The 24,663-nt window shown below is 37.7% G+C and overlaps 1 protein-coding gene across 1 annotated transcript; it reads left to right on the top strand.

The window, feature by feature from the left end:
- The first annotated feature begins 230 nt into the window (after positions 1-230).
- Positions 231-2,631, top strand: LOC133790161 (uncharacterized). Its single transcript, XM_062227698.1, has 4 exons — positions 231-485; positions 589-797; positions 1,330-1,597; positions 2,231-2,631. Exons 1-4 carry the CDS (start codon positions 231-233, stop codon positions 2,519-2,521), a joined length of 1,023 nt encoding a protein of 340 aa, XP_062083682.1. The 3' UTR covers positions 2,522-2,631.
- The last annotated feature ends 22,032 nt before the right edge of the window (positions 2,632-24,663 follow it).

Below are 24,663 nucleotides of genomic sequence, written 5' to 3'. Positions count from 1 at the left end.
ACATGTCCTAAGATATTAATTGTGATCTATTATATATGAGTAATAATATATGGATCCAAAATATGCATCAAAACATTACACAGTAATGTGTTACTGTTTTTTAAAACAGTGTATCTTAGTTATAATAAATTGTCAAGTTTGTATGTTTGTGTGTATATTTTTGGTGCACATATCATTATTATACATATTTATATATATATATAATATTTTTGTTTCAGAAAAAGATGATGATGATTACAGTCATGGCAGTGGCGTTGGTAGTAGGTGCAATGGTTAGTGCTTATTACAAAGCCCTAAAGCCACCTTCCCCAAACATATGTGGGTCACCCAATGGTCCACCAATCACTTCTCCAAGAGTCAAACTCAAAGATGGCAGGCATTTGGCTTACAGAGAAGATGGTGTTCCAAAGCAAAAAGCCAAATACAAAATCATTGTGGTTCATGGCTTTGGCAGCTCCAAAGAACAGAGATTATCTGCCCCTAAAGTATATCATATATATATATATTTATTATTATTACTTTTCTCAATTTCATGGCTTATTTGGCTGTTGAAATATGTATATTCATTGATATCATCATCATCATCAGGACCTTGTTGAGGAGCTTGGGATATATTTCTTGCATTTTGACAGAGCTGGTTATGGAGAAAGCGATCCATATCCATCTCGTTCGGTAAAGAGTGAAGCATTTGATATTGAACAACTTGCTGACAAGTTGAACATAGACAAATTTTATGTTCTTGGAAGCTCACTTGGAGGCTATCCCATTTGGAGTTGCCTCAAATACATACCACATAGGTAAATATATCCTACTAATACTAACCGGGTGTTTGTTTTGAGTAGTTGAGTGATTTTGGAAAATGTAGAGAGACTTAGGATGAAGATAATATTAAAATACATGTGGGCCCCCCTAAAAATTTTGAATTGCTAAGGGGCACTACTAGTACCTAACACCATAAGAAGGTGACATACCGCTATTAGTGCAATCCAATATCGGGTTCTACACATTTGAATTTAAAAAAACTTATGTGGTATCGCTAATCAACCATAGGCTGCCACTTCATGTGGTGTTGGGCACCTTAAGGTGCCAAATAGCAACACTCCTAAAAATTTAACTAAGCATGAGAAATGTTTCAGATTTTCATTCCCACCTTCACTTTACCCCATACCAAACACCCCCTAAAGGATACCAGTGGTGCCTAACACCACGAGTATCTCTCCCATAAAAATACTTTTTTTTCACTCATTAATTATATATTCACAATGTTGGAATTTAATATAAAAATATAAAATAATAATTGTATATCTTATGTGTATGTATATGGTGCAGATTATTAGGAGCTGCACTTGTGGTTCCTTTTGTGAACTTATGGTGGCCTTGTTTGCCTGCAAATATAGCTCGAGAGTCATTTGAGGTGTTGCCTAAACAATATCAACATACATATAGGGTTGCTCGTTATGCACCTTGGCTCTTATATTGGTGGATGACTAGCAAATGGTTCTCTCACTTAAGAATACAATCTCAACTCAATACCCTAGTCTTCACCCAAAAGGATTTAGAGATTGAAAAGAAGTTGCAAGAGGTTTATTTTGGTCAGGTAATTTTATGATTATGATATGATCATTACATTACATTGGACTGCTTTTAGAGAATAGTATGTTAATAATCAATTTTTGATCTCAAGAGAGAATCATGCATCACTAGAGATGAGAAACAATCTTTGAAACCTCCAAGACATAGTGACTACCATAATATTATTTTTTCTAGTTAGAATTTTTGTGGGCTTTAGATCCTAAACCCTAATTGGTTTAGGATTGGAAAATTGTATTTTAAAAAAGTGTGTTTTTAAAGTGAAAATCTAGATTTATAGTCTTAAAACAAGTTTTTGAGAATGTGGTTGGTTCAGAATCCATAAATTGTTTTTGAAATTTAAAAAACTGAATATATGATTGGTAGAGAATCAGAAAATACAGTTTTCTATTTTGTAGCTTAAAATTAGAATTAGTATTTGGATCAAGAATTTGAAAACAAACAATCAATCAAATATTCAGATGGTGGGTCCTACCATTTTTAAGTTTTAGAAATCATAAAATTGAATTTGGATCCACTACCAATCAACTGATATACCCTAAACCCTACTTTGAGTAGTATTCTTCTAAGACATAAATGTACCAATTAACTAATTATGAAAACCAACTAATTATTATTATTTTGTAAATATATAATTAAGGAGAAGATTGAACAACAAGGTGCTTATGATTCGGTTTTTCGAGACTTGATGGTGACTTATGGAAAATGGGAGTTTGATCCATTAGACATTGCCAATCCATTTCCCAACAATGAGGGTTCTGTCCACTTTTGGCAAGGTTATCAAGATAAGATCATTCCTTACAAAATTGGCCGATTTCTTTCTAAGAAATTGCCATGGATGAAATATCACGAGGTTGCTGATGGAGGACATATGTTTTTCTTTGAGCCCCCTATGTGTGCATCTATGTTGAAGACTTTTTTGCTTAATTGACCTCTCCTTTCAACTTTTTTTTTCTTTAAAATAAAATATATGGGATTCATTAATAGTTGTTCTTGAGAAGACAGTGATCCACATCTCTTCTCTTCTTCATGTTTTTTTTAGCCAAATGTGATATAAAAATTATTAGTCATTGTGTTCCATTACATAAAAATTATTATCATATCTTTAATTGTCACCAACAAATCCGTCACTTGTAAAAGTATCAATCATAAAAATTATAATTTGTTTTAGTCGCAACAAATTTTATCATTAGGTTGTGATAAAAACTAAAATCGTAATAATTTATAGCTAAATATTACATTTGTTTACAATTAATTTTTTGTTGTGATTAAAAATAGCATTTAGTCTTGAAAATTTTGCATTGTGACTAAATAGTTATTATTAAATGATTTTTTTTTACTAATCGTTAACTAAGAGAACTTATTATTATTATTTGTTACGTACCCTAAATTTCGAGCTAAGTGATGTTTAGCTCGAAGTGCATATTTTTAACTCACTAATTTAGTGAATATTAGTCATAAACACTTGGTCAAATCAAGTGTAGGCTCAATGTTACATGGAATATGCAGATTAGTAGCCTTAATACTAATTTTAAATTATAAGCTTTGATAAGATGCAGGTTGAAGCTTAGACCTGAAGACAGAGAATATTTTTCAAATGTATGTTCATACAAATTATAATATTTTTCATGCATGTGCACATTAAAATGAGTTCTATAACATATGTTTTACACTTATGCTATACTCAAAATTATTACATCTGTGCTCAACTCAAAATTAAACTATGGATTAATTGGACTTGCTTTGATTATTTGAATTTGCTAGAATATTTGACTTATGAAACTATTTTGCTCATGCCATTAACATGCATATAGTTATATAGCAATTCCAAGCTTGATCACCCTCCCAAAGCTTTTTGATGATATTAAAGTGGGAGAAATAAAGGAAAACATTATTTTCACAAACTTAATCATGTTGCTTTAAAGGTAAGATTGTTTTATTATTTGATTAAGGGGAAAGTATAAGAAATAAAATTAATCTGTATGAGCATAATTTGAGGGGGAGCATATGTTTACTTACTTGTTTAAAGTTAATTTTATTCCCTTCAAATAATCAAATATTTGCTATCATAAAAAAGGGGCAGATTGTTGACTCAAACTCGTCATCACTCTTATTTTGTTGATGTACAATATTTAATTATGATATCACTAACCATTGTTGATTTTGTAATAAAAGCGTTTATCTTGTTGGAAACAAGTTTACTCAAATAATAAAGAAAAGTGGCATTTTTGTAACCAGAAAATAACAAATTTGTAACAAAAAACTCAGAATTTGTTACTAAAGCAGAAATAGTTCCGACCTAGAAATTACAAAGGCCGGTCGACAGACCTATGCATGTTGGTCGACTGAATTGTCACAGATAGGGCCCATTGGCTTTTCTGAGTGTGTTTTCAATGGTCATAAACGACTATATTGGCCAGTCAACCAATTGCTCGCTCGGCTGAAGTCAGAAAGCTCCATAAGGCCCCCAGTGTCTCTATTTTGCTTCCCTCTATAAATAGACTCACTTCTAGACTTAATATGCACCCAATACCAGTTTTATATCATAGTATTAAGCTAGAGAAAGTGTTATAAGATCTTACCTTGTGTAAATCATTCCAAAACACTTTTCACACACTTGAGCTAAAATTGTAAGGATTTATTTGTGTGTTCATCTCTCTCTAGGTTCTCAACTAGTATTTATCATCCTAAGAAAGAGTGAACAACATTGTACTTCATCTTTTCTATCTATCTTTGTAAAGTGAGATTGACACTTCAGCAATCCGCAAGAGAGGTGAGGTTGCCACCAGATTCACAACAACTCGACATAGGTGAAGTTGGCACTGGAATCACAACCTGACGTTGGTGAGATTGACACTGAACAAACAATCTATGTAAGAGGTTTACGTACACCTTGGTGAAAATTCCCCGATTGTAAAAGGATTAGTCAAGTCCTTTAACTTGGCTTGTTACTAAAACTTAAAGCTAGACTTAGCTTTGAAGACCAAGGATGTAGGTGCCTTTAGTTCCACCGAACTTGTAAAAAGAGAGTTTGCATCCCTATAATCTTAAACTCATTTACATTTGTGCTTACTTGATTATTTACATTGGTTCTCTCTTTTATTGCATGAAAGTTTCACTAAGTTGCTAGAAATAGATAGTTGAGTTTTAAAGTTTCAATTCACCCCCCTTTTGGGAGCCAATTTTGGGCTAACACACTCCCCCAAACTTATTTGATTATGAATACAATAGAAGTGTAGTTAATTTCAACAAACATATGTACATGTATAAATACAATAGGATAGTCATGTTTCTATGTTGAGGAGGAGCCTAATCTCTCTATGAGCCTTGGACACTATAGGTTGTGACTATTCTACAAAAGATGGTGTAGTGATTATTAAGAAAGGTGAATTGGTAGTCATGAAGGGTCAAAAAGAGCAAAATTTGTATAAAATAGCTAGAAAGACTAGTTTAGGTGGAGTTATGATGGTGGAGCCAAGTTATAAAAGACCATCATTGATAACTCTACAAAATAGAGTTATTTTGCCACATTTTGTAAGCTAATTTCTATTTAGTTCTTAAATTTTTAATTAATTTGTTAAGTTTTTTAGTCATTTTGAATTTATTAGGTTTGTTTTATTTTTGTAGAATGTTGTAGTTTAATTATTTGAATTAGTGCTGTGTGATTAGTGATCAAAAATGCACATTTATTAATCTTAAATATCAAATTAAATTGAGTCTTAATTAATATTTTCAAGAAATTAATGGAATAAATTTTACAATTGAAAATATTTAGTTTATATTTAATTTGATTTATTTTTGTAGGAATTATGTTGCATTTTGGCATTTTGAAAAGAAGAGAAAATCAAAGAATTAAAGCTAAAAAGAGAATTGGAAAATTGACATTTTTGAAAATCAAAAGCCCAAAGGATTGAGGATTTATGATATTGTTGAAAGGGAATTTTTAAAAAATATGGCTTTTATACCATCAATGTGCAAAAATATGGGAGTTATACTTTTCTTAATTTGTATGGGAAATTTATTAAAGAAAAAGTTAAAGTATGGAAAATATAATTAGTAGCTAACTAAAATATGGAAATGTCACATTTTTTTTTTCATAGTTATGTTTTCTTTGATTTTGAAGGTAATTTTTTTTTCCATAATTTTTTTATTATTTTTTCTTTTTTTTTCCTTACTTGTTTTTTCATCCATTTTTTTTTTCTGCCAATTTTTTCATCGATCTTTTTTTCTTTCCATTTTTTTATTCTTCTTCTTTTTTTCATTTTTATTTATTTATCTATTTTTTTTTCTTTCATTTGTATTGTTTTGTTTTTTTTTTCATATTTTTTCATTCTATTTTTTCTTCATTTTTGTATTTATTATTTTCTCCTTCCATTTTTTTTTTCACACATATGAGCTTTTTTTTCTTCTTCCATTTTTTTTTTCATTTTTTTCTACGAATTTTTTCAATCATATTTTTTTTCTTTTCATTTTTCCATTATTTTTCTTCTTCTTTTCATTCTTACTTATTCATCTATTTTTTTTTCATTCATTATTTCTTTTGTTTTTTTTTTCATTTTTGTACTTATTCTTTTCTCATTCTCATTCTATTTCTTTTTTTTTTCTTTTTTTTCACACATATATTTTAACATTACATAATTATTCTACTATTTTTCTTATTTATTATCTTTTATTATTGTAATTTTTTTTATCGGCTTTTCCACTATATGTAAAAAAAATTCAAATCAATTTTTTCAGTATTTTCTTTTTACTGTAACACTTAAAGGAATACCAAAATTTGGAAAGAAAACTAATAAAAATATGAAAACGTGAATAGGTAACTGGTTACCATCACATTCTTTGTGTGTATATTTATGAGGGTAACTAGTTACTTTCACGTTCTGGTGTGTGTATATTTATGGTTTCTGTATGGTTACTAGTTACTAAAATCATAGTTACTTCTTCTTTCTTTTTTAATGAAGTGTTCTTCCATTTTTTTTCCTTCAAATTTGATGTTTCTTTTCATATTTAATATGAGTAACTCGTCACCCCTCATAGGTAACTGGTTACCCCTCTTATGGCAGAAAGGTACTCATCTCATGATAACTGGTTACCCCTCCTGGTGCATGTTATTTAACCTAGCTCTAGGATTTTTTTTTTAAGATCAATCAAGTAACTGGTTACCCTACCCAATATTTGAAAAAAAAAAGCGTATAATCTTAAAAAAAAACATGTTTATAATAAATAAATAATAATTTTAAAAACAATTCATATTACAAAAAAAATTGCAAAACAACCAAAGAAAAATTTAATATAAAATTAGTAATATAAAAACAATATAAAAAAACAAATAACCTAAAAAAATAATAATCAAATTACAAACATACCCTTCCAAATTTGATTAAGAGTAAAGCTATGGCATAAACCAACTTTTATACAAAAATATGGGAACATAAACCCATAAAAGTGAAAATTCTTAAAAAATGTCATAGATTAACTTTTTTTGAAAAAAAGCTATATTTTTGCACACTCTATTAAAAATCCCATATAAAATGTAATTTCCTTTTGTTGAAAGGAGAAGCCCATAGCCTAGCCACCAGGCCCAATCCAAAGCTCCCCTGCTGCTCCACTCAGCCCAGCTCCTAGCTCCATCTTCCCTTGCAGTAGGCCCACGCCTCAGCCAACCCAAGGCCAGCCCGTGTCCCAGTTGCCCAGCCCAAGGCCCAGCCGCTTGCACCCCATGCCCAGCCACCTTCTCTCCTATTGAGTCCACAAATGTCTCCTTGCCCCCTTGTCCCACAAATGTCATTTTTCCCCCCAACTTTTTTACATATTTTATCACAAAAATTCATCATTACACCCTAAAATTTACCTCTACATGCCATATTTACTTTATTTAGTTAATTTAACCAGTTTAATTAATTTAAGTTGATTATTTTAATACTCTTATTTTGGCTATAAATAGGGAATTTCAAGACTATTTTTGGGTGCTTAATTTTTGGTTACTATAATTTTTTCTACACTTTCTCTCTACATTTTATCTCTTCCTTTTGAAAGACCATTTTATGCCAAATATGTATTTCTTTTGTAATATATTTTGGATTCTAGTTATGTGCTTCTAATGTTTTTCATAAGATTATTAAGATCATGATGAAGCAACTTGTAACTAGATAGTATTTATTGTTGTATGTTGATTTCCCTTGTAATGCAACAAAGTTTATTAATTTTTCTTCTTCATATATGTCTTTCATTTTTAATATCTTGTATTTTAGATTATTAGATAATATTACACTTTGTTCTTATTTTGCAAAACATAATATTCTTTGTATAAAATGTTTTATTAAATTTTACACATCCAACGCTTAGAACATAAATATTATGTTTTGCCTTATAAATAATGTTATTTGATTTTTTTTTGTTTCATTAGGTTGATTTACATTAAATTCTTTGAAATTATATTTTTTTGCAAAGTGAAGAAAAATCCTATATTTTTAGAAATAATTTGTGCTTAAATTATAAATCTATTTGGAAAATGATAGTTTGATTTATTTTAACTATCACTAAAACTTGGGAATCAATATACTAATAAATATTATTAAACTTACATTTTGCGGATTCTAGTATCTTAATAATCTTTTTTTCACAACTTATTTACAAATCATAATTGGTTTATTTTTCTTCTCTTAGATAGTTTTATTTTCAATCTTATATTTTATGTTCATGACATTAAATCTTATCAATCTTTGGAGCTAGGTTATAATTTATTTAACTTTGCTTTAAAATATTTTCTTTTTTATTTTAGACAACTCATTTGGGTTCGCATCCTTGCTTACACGAACTCTATACTATATATATGATTTGTGCGCTTGCGATTTACATATTTAAAACATACTCATTTTGGGTCCATCAATCATCTAATATTGTCAGAGTTAAAGAATGTGACAAGATAGTGAAGATTCCAACTAGCTCAAGTGAAGTTCGATGAAAGTCAATGCATGTTTACTCTTATTGATAGTTTGGTTTTAGAGAATTTGAGTCAAAGTATAGATTGTTGAGTATTGACTAAAATTAATTGATTATGGTTTATATAATGCATAGTTTTTATTTTGAGTAATTATTAAGTTGTGTAAAAGGAGTCTTGTTGGCAAAGTTTTAGAGTGTCTTTGTAACGACCCAAATTTACTAATAAGGCTTAAGGGCCTTGATTAGTGTGTCGGGAGGGCATAATTGGAATATATGTGATTTAATGATTTAAAGCATGTTATATGGCTATTTGAATATTTGAGATGCATGACTATGTGTATTAGTATGCATGTGGGCCCTGAATAGGTTAGAAGGGCATAATCATAATTTTGGCCCGTTGCGGGCATAACTGTATATATATGTGATAATTATTGAGACCACATGATTATGTGGATATATCTAGGATCTGTGATTCGAGACGATCCTAGTGAGCAAAATAGCGAAAAAATCACGGCGGAGATTTATACTCGGCTCAGGGCGAGCCTGGGGGTATAAATGGAAATTTAGAGAATATATTGGGGTATATTCTGACATCGAGGAGTATAATTGGTGATTAATCAGGTATCGGGAAGTAAGCGGAAAATATAAGAGACACTCGAGGAATTAGCAGGAATTGAGTAAAATGACCAAAATGCCCTAAGTGGATTAAAAGACTTAGGATTAAAGGGGAGGGCATTATGGACATTTAGCTTTTAAGAGATAGGTATTGCTGAGGCTTTATGCTCAGTGGAGTTTGTAGAATAAAATAGAAGTCTAAAAAGAAGGAAAGAAAAGAAAGAGAAAGAAGGGAAGGAAGGCAAGGTCGGTTTAGGCTTTTTCCACCATTTTCTTGAGGGTTCTTGAAGCAAAGTTCAGAGGAGAGCTAGATCAAGTTGAGCCATAAGGTTTCTGAGTTAGGCTTGAAGAATTGGCAAGGGTTTAGCAAGAGCAAACCTTCCACTTGAGGTAAAACTCTGAAGTTTCTTTAGTTCTGGTTTTAATTTTTAACTAAGGTATCTAAGCTGAATTGATGGGGAATTCTAGGGAATTGGAGCCAAGGATGTGAGGAGGAGGAAGCCAAGAAAGAGTAGAGGGTATCCTAGCATCAACTCTCCAATTAACGGTAAGGAACTTTGGTTTCAATTTTGAGATTTCTATGGTTTCTGCTGAGTTTCTGAGTTTAGGGTCAACTATGGTGAATTTTGAGATTAGGGATGCATGTGCTTGGGTTTTGAGTATTTAGGATGCATGGGATGAATGGAGTGTGTTAATAAGCTTGTTTTTAAGTTTGGTTGAGGATTGGAAGAGTTTTGGTAAGGGTTGGCTCGGGGAAATCGTAGGAAGGGAAAATGCAGTGTTGCCTATCTGTGACTAGCGCTACAGCGCTAGTCTTTGGGCGTTGTAGCGCTAGGCCATGCATGATGAGGGTGTTTTGGTTCTGCTTGTAGCGCTGTAGCGCCCTCCTTAGAGCGCTGTAGCGCTACCCTGTTTCCAGAAATGGGTTTTTGAGTTATTTTCAAGGGATTTTGCCCGGGGGTTCGGGGTTCGATTCCACCACCTCGTTTGGTGGAATTGGAGCTTCACGAGGGCTCAGGATTGGTCCTGAGGCTAGGGTTCAGACTTGATGTTTGGTGATGATTTTGATCTATGGTTGTGTCTAGGTGTGCGCTGGGGCTCAAGGAGGATCGTGCTCAAGGATCACAGTGAACAAGGCTAGCAAATCCAAAGGTAAGAAAACTGCACCCGGTTATATGTTTGTGATGGGACTAAGAGCTCCCGATATCTATATAATTTCAATGATGGTATTATGCCATGGGACATGTGATAGCGGCCTAAGGGTGCCGTACACAATATTTGCGCACAGGGCGCGGCTTGGAAACTGGTAGCCAAGGATAACTTTATATTCACTGAGCTCGGTTTAAGCGGGCTGGAGTCAGTGGGATAACGGAGGGTGCAGCCTGAGGGTGCTAACCCTAGTTATCATTTGTGATTTGGTGTACGATATGAGTTGATATGTTTAGTATGCTGAATACTTGGTGTTTACCGAGATTTTCGGAAACTATATTAATGAATATTAAATAAGACTAATGATATGGAATTTAGAAGATAAAAACATGATTTTTACGTGGTTGGGGCGTTAATGAGCCTTAGTCCACGAGTCAGTTGTATTAGAGCTTGGAAAGTCTTTTACAATGGAGTTTCTCTCTATGTTTTGACAGAGTAACTGTATACAAGTCGAAAAGAGATCCCCTCTCCAATGCTCTGTCACCTATATTTATAGGCTCACAGGAGCACTGGGCTTGGGTCGGGTATGACCCGGGCCCATCAAGGATATAAATATCGCAGGCTTCTCTGATGGAAGCCCAATACAAAAGATAAAAATACAAAAGACTAAGAACGGCCGAAGCTCATTGGCCCAGCCCAAAGCCTATATTTCGCCCGACCAAATGGGGCTTTTGGTCTGGGCATTCCGAGTTACGAGGCAGATTCAGGAGACAAAATCGGTCAGTTTACTGGCAGCGTAGGTCTGAACCAGCGACGTACAATCCCGAGGTGGCCTTTTCCGTAGGTGAAAAGTGGAGACAGCCCCCACGCGTTGTGGGGCGGCTTCAAGGTCACGGACGCCTTTTCCTGCCAACCTGGAGGACTTAACCTGGGTTTTTTTACCTCTGTCCCCCTTCGATTACCACAGGCCCGGACCATTTACCTGGCTCTGGGACCGTTTTGCGTACACCTCGACCGTAATCTCAACTGGCCATACGTCTCCCGGAGTGACTGTCCCGGATCATCATCCTGGACCCCGTCCGGGTCTGGACCCACACTTGAGTCGTCGTCCTCGGTTACTCCCCTGCTAAGCGGGCCTGGGCTGGGCCCAAATCCGATTGCCCAGACCGCGGGCTTGGACCATCGTCCCCAGCCCAAGACAGGAAATGGGGATAACACTTGGTTATTCTGAATATTTATATGGTTGAGAACATGTTTATGAAATATTGGATTGCCTGTTGATTGCTTATGCTCTGTTATTATGTTTTCTTTCTAGGCCATGGCTCACGGGTGCTATGTGGTGCAGGTAAAGGCAAAGGCAAGTTAGACCAGTCCTGAGATGGAGAGGTGCGGGGTTGAATGTACATTGTCAGCTGTTCGGTCGCCATGGTCGAGGAGTGGATCAGGACAGAGATTTCCTAACTGTCTATTTTGCCTTAATATGGCTAATATTGTATTTAATTCTCGAATCTTTTGTAAATGGTTTTAATTCTATTGTTTTTGGGATCCCGTGTAAACGGAAAATGTTATTTATAAGAAATACGGCTTTTAAGACCAAAATCTTTTAACCCTAGTTCCATTATAGTTTCAGTAACACGTTTTTAATTAGATGACTTGTTTAGCAAGTCTAGCACTTTTATAAACACACACTGTAACAGTCTTGGCTATCCAGGGTGTTACAACTTGGTACCAGAGCGTCCTAGGTTTATGGGTTCCTGAAGACTGGCTGGACATGTACATTCGCTGCGAGAGACAAGCTCGACTCAGGGTTTGGTAATTGTGTATATATTATTATGTGCTTAAATGATTTGAATAGGATATGATTGTTGATATCTGTTTGATTAATAGGAAGCATGAGATACTGATAGGGCCTGGCCCTTGACTATTGAATGATGTTATTAAGGTGTGCTTATCAGCACTGCTATGCATATGGATGAATATCTGGATAAATTGTTATAAATTGATTGCTTGTGAACGATTGGAGTTCCAGTGATGGATAATGAAAGGATTATTACACTGTCATCATAGCCTGATTGTCGAGTCGTTGATTGCAGATTGACTTGGATAATCATGCGTCCAAGAAAGTCTACGCGACTAGCCGGCAGGTCTGGGGCTAGAGATGATGATTAGGGCCAAACCCCTTCGCTTGTCCCTGAGAATTGGCAACAGTTGATGGCAGACATGCAGGCTCGGCTACAGAGCCAAGATAAACAGATCCGAATTTTGCGGCAGCACGCTCCATCTGGGAGTGTTGCCCCCATTGTGCCACCTGCAGTGGTACCTGTTGTGCAGCCAGTTGAGGTTGGGAATAAGTGGGAACCGTTGTATGAGCGGTTCAGGAAGCAGCAGCCCCCGATCTTTGAGGGAGGACCAGATCCACTGAAGGCTGAGCAGTGGATGACTATGATTACTACCATTCTTGATTTTATGAGGGTAGAGGGACTATATGCTGAGAGAGGATGCCCGAATCTGGTGGGAGGTGGCATCACAGACTAGGGATGTTACTGCTTTGACTTGGGAAGGATTTAAGGATCTATTCAGTCAGAAGTATTATAATGTTGCCATCAGGGCAGCAAAGATAAATGAGTTCGTGTAACGACCCACTAATCTAGACTACTTGGACCATTAACGAATCTATACATAAAACTTACATTTTTGCGGAAATACCATAATTATATTGAAAACTTATGGAAACAAAGGTTACTTTCATAAAATAAGTAGGATATGGGTACCCATTGTCTTTAAAACAAAAATAACTTAAAAACTAAAAAGAGTTACATAGAAAATGCGGAAAATACATTTGAAACCATAAAAAACATAAAGAAGACTACATCCTCGAATCGAATAACGCTCGGCCCCTTGACTCCATTCACCATCGATACACATCCTCTAAGCGTCACGAATCTTTCCGCTTCTAGAGCTTATTTCCTGCACATAAACAGAAAGGAATGAGCCTAATGCCCAGCAAGGAAAATCTAACACATAGTCATAAACATAAACATAATGTCATAATAACGTAAAGACATATCATAACACATAATACACTTATTATAATGGCCATTATTACTTGGGGTCCCATAGACTAAACAAGCATATGCCCATGGAATTAGTGGGGTCCTACTAGCTAAGTAGGTCATATGCCCATAATCCATTTGGGGTCTTGTTAGTCATATGGGTCATATGCCCAAGCCTACAAACATACATACATTTATAACATATTCATAACATAACACATAAGATAACATAAACATAAACATATAGATTCTAGCCTATTTTCCTTACCAAAGTTACCGGGATATAATGGACTGAGTTGGGACTTTTGGAACACTCCTAAAACCATAATGAACAAGAGTGAGTTGAAAGAAGGAAAGAGATGAAATGAAAGAGAATAGGAAGACTAAACCATTAAAAGAAAATATGCTTACCACAACTTAAGTGCTTAAGAACTTGGATTCCCTAACCAAAATAAGAATGAGGTTAGGAAATTGAGTAGAAGACTAAGAGAAAGGAAACATAATACAGAAAAGAACTAGAGTTTTGGTTACCTCAAAGATTTGCAAGATCAATCTAACCTCCACCGAAATACTATAGAACTCACTTCCCAAAGTGTTTGATAAGCTTATGATGTTTAAGCTTATAGTTTTCCCAAACCAGGTGTTTACACTCTCACACTCACTTAACACTAGCAGCTTCTGAACTTAGAGCAAAAGGTGAATAATGGCTGGGTACTAGGTCCTATTTATAGAGTTTGGGAATGAAAATATCTTGATTTTACTTGAATAAAAATAATGGCTTTTTAGGTGAAAATCATTTGAATAATCGTTCAGCAGAGGCTGAAGACTCGTTCACAAGATGCTGGACTGTTGAAGGAGTTTGAATGGCTGAAAGGAAATGAATTCAAAAGAGTTTGAATCCATGCTGAAGGAGGCGATATATCGCCCCCTGTAGGCGATATATCGCCTGGGCCAGTATGCCCGAGGCGACCGTGCATCGTTTCGTGTTTTCCGTATCTACGTGCTGCGACATATCGCCCCCTATAGCTGCGATATATCGGCATACGCTGAATATTTAAACACGAAATTACACATTTTTAGCTAGGTTTGAATGGAGTAAACAGCCTTGACTAAGCCCTCAACGTACTCAAAGCTGCTGACTGACCCTATAACATTCAAACTTTACTCCTTATTATATTTAATCCTCAAAAATCTTAATCCTTAATTACCATTCAAAACATGTGCTTAAAATCCTATTGGTTGATGTCTAAACCTTATAATATAATAATATAATCCTTAATATCAGTCACTTTAATCAAACCTTAGGTTATACTTAATATTCTTAAACTATAGATTAAACTTAGAAAATCTATAAGTACTACTATGAGTGTCCAAATAACTCCCGGTCTGAACCAAAAATCCACAGTAACAATGATAATACTAAACATACTATCATACTATTATCTATCTTAGCTAAGTAAAGTTCTTGGACTCTACAATTCTCCCCTACTAAAAAGAATTTCGTCCTCGAAATTTACTTATCACATAACTCCGGATACCGGCCTTGCATGTCCTCCTCCAACTCCCACGTTGCCTCGCGTTCAAAACTATTGCTCCATAGGACTTTGACTATAGGAAAGCTCTTAGACCGTAACTACTTCATCCATCTATCTAGGATGCTAATCGGTCGTTCCTCGTAACTTAAGTCTTTCTGGAGCGCTATCGTATCGTACTTGAGGACGTGAGATGGGTCTGACACATATTTGCGTAACATCGAGATGTGGAAGACGTTGTGACTATCGGCTAATGCTGGCGGTAGGGCTAGTCTATACGCAACTGTTCCCATTTTGTCCAATATCTAAAAGGACCTAAGAATCGGGGACTAAGATTGCCTTTCTTTCCGAACCGCTTGACACTTTTCATAGGAGATATCTTGATCTCCAACTTGGAATTCCACATCGCGTCGCTTGGTATCCGCATATCTTTTCTGACGGCTTTGAGCAGCCAGCATACGCTGTCTAATAAGCGTTACTGCTTCTTGAGCTTGTCTAACAGCTTCGGGCCTTAGAAGCTGCCTTTCTCCTACCTCGTCCTAGTGCAACGGTGATCGGTACCTTCGTCCATATAGCAACTCATAAGATGCCATTTCGATCGTTGACTGGTAGCTGTTGTTGTACGAGAACTCGATCAGCGGTAAGTACTTGTTCAACAATCCTCCGAAATCAAGTATACACGCGCGTAGCATACCTCTAAGATCTGAATCGTACGCTTAAACTGCCCATCTGTCTGAGGATGGAAAGTTGTACTAAAGCTTAACTTAGTACCCATATCTATCTGTAAGTTTCTTCAAAATCTTGACGTAAATACTGATCCTCTATCTGACACTATCGTCTTGGGGATTCCATGCAATCGTACAATCTCTTGGATGTAGATGTCTGCATATTGGTCTGCCGTGCATGAAGTCTTAACAGGCAGAAAATAAGCCGACTTGGTTAGTCTATCTATGACTATCCAAGCGGAATCATGCTGCTTGTTCATCTTTGGCAGACCCGTCACGAAGTCCATGGCTATATTGTCCCACTTCCACTCCGGTATGCTAAGCGGTTGCCACAATCCTGCAGGCCGCTGATGCTCCGCCTTCACTTGCTGGCATACAAGACACTTAGATACATACTCCGCTATGTCCTTCTTTATCCCTGGCCACCAATAGACTGCCTTGATGAGTCATCTTGGTAGACCCTGGATGAACTGAGTATGGGGTGTTGTGCGCTTCTTCTAGGATCATCTTCTTAATACTTTGATCGTCTGGCACGCATACCCGATCCTTATATCTCAAAAATCCTTGACTGGATATTGAGAAATCTGTAGTCTTGCCTTCTCTGACTGCATCCGTGTGTGGTGCTAGCGATTTCTCATGTCTCTGACCAATCCGTATGTCCTATTTGATTGGATAGACAAGTTAGCTAGCTTGCCTACAACCACTTCTATTCTGGCACTAATCAGCTCCTGCTGTAGCGGCTTCTCTATTCTGGCTAAAGCTGCTAAATTTCCATAACTTTTCCTACTAAGCGCATCGGCAACTACGTTCGCCTTCCCTGGATGGTATAGGATTTCGTAGTCGTAATCCTTGACTAATTCTATCCACCTGCGCTGCCTCATGTTGAGCTCCTTCCGTGTAAAGAAGTATTTTAAACTCTTGTGGTCCGTATAAATCTCGCACCGTTCTCCGTAAAGATAATGGCACCAGATTTTCAATGCAACGACCACCGCTGCCAACTCCATATCGTGAGTTGGATAGCGTTGTTCATACTCCTTCTACTGACGTGAGGCGTAGGCTATCACCTTGTCATTTTTGCATCAACACGCATCCCAATCCTAGCTTTGATGCATCGCATTAGACAACGAACTTATCGTCGGGTGTCGGTACACTAAGTACTGGTGTTGAGCAAAGCTTATCCTTAAGCAACTGGAAGCTTTCTTCACACTTATCATTCCAGTTAAACTTTTGTTGCTTCTGGGTCAGGTTGGTGAGTGGAGTGGCTATCTTAGAAAAGCCCTCTACAAACTTTCTATAGTAACCTGCTAGCCCTAAGAAGCTTCTTACTTGCGACGCGTTCTTTGGTCTAGGCCAATCCTTCACGGCCTCTACCTTCGATGGATCTACTGCAACTCCGTCTTTCGATAAGATGTGCCCGAGGAACGCCACTTGTGAGAGCCAAAACTCGCATTTCTTGAACTTCGCGTAGAGTTGATGCTCCTTCAATCGCGTCAAAATCATCCTCAAATGTTCCTCGTGCTCTACTTCATCCTTGGAGTATACTAAGATATCGTCGATGAATACAACAACGAATTTATCTAAGTAATCCTTGAAGACTCTATTCATTAAGTCCATAAACGTGGCTTGCGCGTTAGTAAGACCAAAAGACATAACCAACTCGTAATGTCCATAACGAGTCCTAAAGGCTATTTTAGGAATATCTTCTCCCTTTACCTTGAGCTGATGATACCCGGACCGTAAATCGATCTTAGAGAATACAGTCGCGCCTCGGAGTTGATCAAACAAATCATCAATCCGAAGTAGCGGGTATTTGTTCACTTTATTCAGCTCACGGTTGTCTATGCACATGCGCATACTTCCGTCCTTCTTCTTCACGAATAGTACCGGAGCTCCCCATGGTGAATGGCTTGGCCTAATGAAACCCAAGTCTAGGGGTTCTTATAGCTGTGTCATTAACTCCTTGAGTTCCGTAGGTGCCATCTGCTATGGTGCCTTAGAGATAGGCTCGGTGCCGGGTACTAATTCTATCGTGAAGTCTATTTCTCGATTTGGCGGCAATCCTGGCAAGTCATCGGGGAAAACTTCTGGAAATTCTTGTATAACCCGAACATCTCCAACTTTGAGTGATGTCTCCTTCTCCACATTCGTGATGCTGGCTAAGAATGCTTGGCATCCTTTCTCTATCCTTTGTTGAGCTTTGAGAGATGACACTAACGGGGTGCGTAATCCTGGAGCTTGTCCCATGAAGCATCGTCTCTGGTCGTCAGGAGTCTCGAACATCACCTTCTTGCGTTTGCTGCCGATCGTTGCGCCATGCCGTGCTAGCCGATCCATGCTTAGTATTACGTCGAAGTCCTTGATCACTAGCTCTATCAGGTCTCCTTCTAGTCCTATGTCCTCAATCTTGATCGGTAAGCCTCGTACTATTCGTGATGATAGAACTACTCTGCCCGAAGGCAACTCGGTTACAAACCTAGTTCTAAATCTTTCACTAGGTTTGTCTAGTTTTTCTATCATTCCTAACGAGATATACGAGTATACTGCTACCAATCTAGCGATACATATACTATTGAGGATATGATCTGACCTATAAATGCTTGTTACTAGCATGGGTTCCTCCTTGGGTCAATGCAAAGACTTTGGTCTGGAACCATCGTTTAATCCCTCTTAGCATTCCTCTGAATCTTTTTTTTTTTGTTGTAGTTCCCAGGTCTGCTAGCTTAACCCCTAATTCCATCTTTGGTCTAAGTCCTCTGACGAACTTGGTCAACCTCGTAAAGTCGGTTGGGACCAACTCTGGTGCAAACTTGACTAATCTGTTGAACTGACGAGCATATTCTTCTACCATTAGCGATGACTGCCGAGGAGTAATACTTCTTGTGGAACGGCTCCACAAATCTTGTCCATATCATGGTGGTGACATCGTTAGTCTGCTGAACTAAGTCCCACCATATTCTGGCATCCTTCCTGAGTAATGACGAGACGCAGGATATGCGGTCCGTATTACTGAGGTTCATGTGCGTAAGAATTGGTTTTACATTCCTTAGCCACTCTTCTGCCTCAAAGGGGTCTATAGTCCCTTCGAAGTTTGGAGCGTGCTGCTTGCGGAACCTTTCATACACTGACTCCATATTCGGTACTGGATGTGGCGCGTAGTTCGTCACTGGCCATCCCCCATATGGACCAACTTGTTGGGGTGCTAGGGCCATTTGTTGTAGCTGTGGCTGTGGTTGCGGCGAAGGTTGAGGCTGAGTCTGCGCTTGTTGACGTTGTTGCTGCAAGAGTTCCTCGACTTGTTGTTGTCGTCTAGCGATTTCCGCGGTGTTGTCAGATGGCGGTGTCGGCGTGTTGCGGCTAGTAGTAGCACGCACTCCTCTTCTGCGAACTGGAGGGCATCATTGGTCGTTGGAATCAACGTTGGAGGCGTTTCCGTTGGTGCGTGCAGATCTTCGGAGCGACATTTTCACCAAAAGTTCTAACAGTCGAGAACTTGTTAGAACTTACCCTAATAGGCTCTAAGGCAAAAACTTATTCTAAAACAAACATATCTCGGACCTATTTATTATGACTTCTTATGAAAAATTATATAGGTCTTTATTTATTATTAGAGTGGGTTTCTATACTTAGAAAAACAAGTCATCTTTATTTTCTAAGTGTGTTTCTAATCATCCTATATGACTTAATTCTCAGGCTCGAAACTTATCTTTGTTCCAAAGTTAACCATATTGAGGGAGGGCTGGGATCAGTAAAATCGTTCCCACTACTAAGGCCCCCTAACTCTCAATAAGGAAACTTGGTTCATTTATTTGTATCCACCTTCACTGAACTTAGTCATTATTCATTTTATTTATTACTCATTATGATTGCGAAAAAAAATCAAACTCATACATGAAAATAAAATAACATGAACTTAATTTGGAAAAAAAAAAAAAAAAAAAAAAATTTCACTTATTACAATCATAAAATAAAGAAATAAACAAAACAAACAATGAAAAACTAGCTATTCTTAAAAATCGGGATCTTCTACATCCGATCCTTCATCTAACATATCATTATCTATCTCCTTATAATCATCATTGTCTTGAGCCTCAAAATTTCCTCGGGGAAGATTTAAGAAGATCCTATGTTGTTGCTCATTAGTGAATTGAAACTCTAAATCATAGGTGAACTTAAGTATGAGAGAATAATATCTTAGGGCTGCTTGTAAGTCATCGTCATTATTTATATTCTCCCATATTTCTTCTAAAGTTAAAATTGCTGACGGAAAATCTTTTAAAAGCCTAATTACTAGGACATATTGTTCTGCAGCTCTCATCATGATTTTCTTAGACTCTTGAAGGTGACCTATCTCTTTGTGGAACAAGATCAATCTTCGAGTGATCTTTTCTAGTGCTCCTACAGTGTTTCTTGGCTCCCTTATTCTTTTTAAAGCCTTAATGGCTCGGATATCCTCATTGCTTAAAGCTCCGTTCATTCTTAACTGAAAACATAAACACTAAAAGTGTTAGCTATACACATAGACAAAGTAACTTGTAACTTAAACACTTACTTGGCGGTCCGATTCGGAGCTTTGAGCATGTGTATCGAGGAGAACTTCATGCGAAGGAACCGTTTGCTCTGATACCAACTGTAACGACCCACTAATCTAGACTACTTGGACCATTAACGAATCTATACATAAAACTTACATTTTTGCGGAAATACCATAATTATATTGAAAACTTATGGAAACAAAGGTTACTTTCATAAAATAAGTAGGATATGGGTACCCATTGTCTTTAAAACAAAAATAACTTAAAAACTAAAAAGAGTTACATAGAAAATGCGGAAAATACATTTGAAACCATAAAAAACATAAAGAAGACTACATCCTCGAATCGAATAACGCTCGGCCCCTTGACTCCATTCACCATCGATACACATCCTCTAAGCGTCACGAATCTTTCCGCCTCTAGAGCTTATTTCCTGCACATAAACAGAAAGGAATGAGCCTAATGCCCAGCAAGGAAAATCTAACACATAGTCATAAACATAAACATAATGTCATAATAACGTAAAGACATATCATAACACATAATACACTTATTATAATGGCCATTATTACTTGGGGTCCCATAGACTAAACAAGCATATGCCCATGGAATTAGTGGGGTCCTACTAGCTAAGTAGGTCATATGCCCATAATCCATTTGGGGTCTTGTTAGTCATATGGGTCATATGCCCAAGCCTACAAACATACATACATTTATAACATATTCATAACATAACACATAAGATAACATAAACATAAACATATAGATTCTAGCCTATTTTCCTTACCAAAGTTACCGGGATATAATGGACTGAGTTGGGACTTTTGGAACACTCCTAAAACCATAATGAACAAGAGTGAGTTGAAAGAAGGAAAGAGATGAAATGAAAGAGAATAGGAAGACTAAACCATTAAAAGAAAATATGCTTACCACAACTTAAGTGCTTAAGAACTTGGATTCCCTAACCAAAATAAGAATGAGGTTAGGAAATTGAGTAGAAGACTAAGAGAAAGGAAACATAATACAGAAAAGAACTAGAGTTTTGGTTACCTCAAAGATTTGCAAGATCAATCTAACCTCCACCGAAATACTATAGAACTCACTTCCCAAAGTGTTTGATAAGCTTATGATGTTTAAGCTTATAGTTTTCCCAAACCAGGTGTTTACACTCTCACACTCACTTAACACTAGCAGCTTCTGAACTTAGAGCAAAAGGTGAATAATGGCTGGGTACTAGGTCCTATTTATAGAGTTTGGGAATGAAAATATCTTGATTTTACTTGAATAAAAATAATGGCTTTTTAGGTGAAAATCATTTGAATAATCGTTCAGCAGAGGCTGAAGACTCGTTCACAAGATGCTGGACTGTTGAAGGAGTTTGAATGGCTGAAAGGAAATGAATTCAAAAGAGTTTGAATCCATGCTGAAGGAGGCGATATATCGCCCCCTGTAGGCGATATATCGCCTGGGCCAGTATGCCCGAGGCGACCGTGCATCGTTTCGTGTTTTCCGTATCTACGTGCTGCGACATATCGCCCCCTATAGCTGCGATATATCGGCATACGCTGAATATTTAAACACGAAATTACACATTTTTAGCTAGGTTTGAATGGAGTAAACAGCCTTGACTAAGCCCTCAACGTACTCAAAGCTGCTGACTGACCCTATAACATTCAAACTTTACTCCTTATTATATTTAATCCTCAAAAATCTTAATCCTTAATTACCATTCAAAACATGTGCTTAAAATCCTATTGGTTGATGTCTAAACCTTATAATATAATAATATAATCCTTAATATCAGTCACTTTAATCAAACCTTAGGTTATACTTAATATTCTTAAACTATAGATTAAACTTAGAAAATCTATAAGTACTACTATGAGTGTCCAAATAACTCCCGGTCTGAACCAAAAATCCACAGTAACAATGATAATACTAAACATACTATCATACTATTATCTATCTTAGCTAAGTAAAGTTCTTGGACTCTACAGTTCGTGGGGTTAGTTCAGGGCAGCATGACAGTTACAGAGTATGCCCTAAAGTTTGACAGGCTTGTGAAATTTGCACCAGATCTTGTGTTGTGCCTATTGATGCATCTAGGCAGGACAGATTCATTAGAGGGCTTAATGCTATGATAGCCCGAGATGTGAGAATTACAACAGTTCCTGGAGGGACAACTTATGCCCAGGCTGTAGAGAAGGTTCTTACCGCTGAGGAAGTGGAGAATAAGATATGGAGGGAGAGTGTAGTGAGGAGGGAGGGTCGTAGGGCGGTGTCTCCATATTATGGTTCTGGTAGGGGCAAAGGCCCCAGTGATTTGAAGAGGAAGACTCCTGATGCTTCGATCGCTCCTGGTCCTGATAGGAGAGGTCGGGGTACTCATGGAGGCCGTCAGGGAGGCGGTGATATGTGGAGGACTTATCCTGAGTGCACGAGGTGCAGAAGACGCCATCCGGGCGAGTGTCGGGCTAAGGCCTATTATGTGTGCGGGGTGGTGGGACACCTCAAGAAAGATTGCCCGACAGTGAAGAAGGGAGATACAGGGAAGGTGGACAGCTTGACTCCAGCTCGAGTGTTCACCCTGACGCAGGCAGAGGCCGAGGCTAGTCCTTCGGTAGTGACAGGTCAGCTTTCTAATGCTGGCACTCCTTTTACTATATTGATTGACTCATGTGCTACATACTCATTTGTTTCTAGTAAGGTGATTGATAGACTGTGTAGACCTATTGAGTATTGCGTTTCATGGTTTGGGACTATTTTGCCTACAGGGGAACTGGTAGTATCTAGGAGGTGGATTAGAGCACTGTCAGTGATAGTTGATGGTAGGGAGTTATTAGTAGACTTGATTGAATTGAGTATGGAGGATTTAGATATGATTCTAGGTATGGATTGGTTAGTTAGATATGGAGCTACCATTGACTGCAGGAAGAAGATGGTGACTTTTGAGCCAGAGGGCGAGGATCCCTTTGTTTTTGTAAGAGCGGTACATGGACCCCGCGTACCCAGGATATCGGCGTTGAGAGCCAGAGACTTGTTACAGGGTGGATGTATAGGTTTCCTGGCTAGTGTGGTGGATACCACCAGAGTTTCACCAGTAGGACCGGAGGAGACCAGATTGGTTTGTGAGTTCTTGGATGTGTTTCCTAAGGATTTGCCTGGGTTGCTGCCGCGTAGAGAGATTCGGTTTGTTATTGAATTGGAACCGGGGACAGAGCCAGTGTCGAGGGCACCATATAGGATGGCACCGGCGAAACTGAAAGAATTGAAGATACAGTTGCAGGAGCTTCTGGATTTGGGGTTTATCAGGCCTAGTTACTCGTCGTGGGGTGCTCCAGTCTTATTTGTGAAGAAGAAGGACGGGACTTTGAGAATGTGCATAGACTACAGGGAATTGAACAAGTTGACTATTAAGCATAAGTATCCCCTACCAAGTATTGATGACTTGTTCGACCAGCTGCAGGGTAAGACGGTTTTCTCAAAGATTGATCTTCGATCTGGTTATTACCAGCTGAGGATCAAGGATGAGGACATACCTAAGACGGCCTACCGAACGCGGTATGGGCACTATGAGTTTCTGGTCATGTCGTTTGGTTTGACCAATGCCCCAGCAGCCTTTATGGATATAATGAATATGGTGTTCAAGGATTTTCTGGATCAGTTTGTTATTGTCTTCATCGACGACATCTTGGTGTATTCCAGTTCAGAAACAGAGCACGAGCTTCATCTTCGACAGGTTCTTCAGACGGTTTGTTGAGGGCTTCTCGAAGATAGCAGCACCGATGACAGAATTGACATGGAAGAATCTGAGGTTTATCTGGTCAGACAAGTGCGAAGACAGTTTTCAAGAGTTGAAGCGACGACTTATTACAGCGCCTGTGTTGAGTCTTCCTTCGGGGGAAGGAAAGTTTGTTGTTTACTGCGATGCATCAAGGTTGGGTTTAGGCTGTGTGTTGATGCAGAATGAGAAGGTCATAGCATATGCATCACGACAGCTGAAGGAGTATGAGTAGCGGTATCCTACCCATGACTTGGAGTTAGCGGCGGTGGTATTCGCACTGAAGATTTGGCGACATTATCTGTATGGGGAGAAGTGTGAGGTATACACTGACCATAAGAGTCTGAAGTATTTCTTTACATAGAAGGACCTAAACATAAGGCAGAGGCGTTGGCTTGAGTTGGTAAAGGACTATGATTGTGACATTCTTTACCATCTGGGGAAAGCCAATGTGGTGGCAGATACATTGAGCTGGAGTGGCCCAGGTCAATTGTACAGTTCCACCCAGATCTCAAGGGAGTTAGCTGATGAGATGGTCAGAGCAGGGATAGAGTTGGTGGTAGGCTGGTTGGCCAATATTACTCTGCAGTCGACCCTGCTAGGGCAGATCAGGGAAGAACAGTTGGCAGATGCTCAGTTACAGAGGATTAGGGAGGATGTCTTAGCGGGGGTAGCTAAGGACTATTCTGTTTCTGAGGTTGGGTTACTTCGGTATCAGGGACGGATTTGTGTTCCAACTGATGA

Source organism: Humulus lupulus, chromosome 7 (assembly GCF_963169125.1).
Source record: "Humulus lupulus chromosome 7, drHumLupu1.1, whole genome shotgun sequence".
Lineage (NCBI taxonomy): Eukaryota > Viridiplantae > Streptophyta > Magnoliopsida > Rosales > Cannabaceae > Humulus > Humulus lupulus.
This window is presented reverse-complemented; position numbering and strand designations above follow the sequence as displayed.

What these genes read in the sequence shown, in the direction of transcription:
- LOC133790161 (XM_062227698.1), top strand. Translation starts at nt 231, where the DNA reads ATGATTACAGTCATGGCAGTGGCGTTGGTAGTAGGTGCAATGGTTAGT. An exon ending in CTCAAATACATACCACATAG is followed by an intron (nt 798 to 1,329) that starts GTAAATATATCC and finishes TATATGGTGCAG; the next exon opens with ATTATTAGGAGCTGCACTTG. An exon ending in AAGAGGTTTATTTTGGTCAG is followed by an intron (nt 1,598 to 2,230) that starts GTAATTTTATGA and finishes TATATAATTAAG; the next exon opens with GAGAAGATTGAACAACAAGG.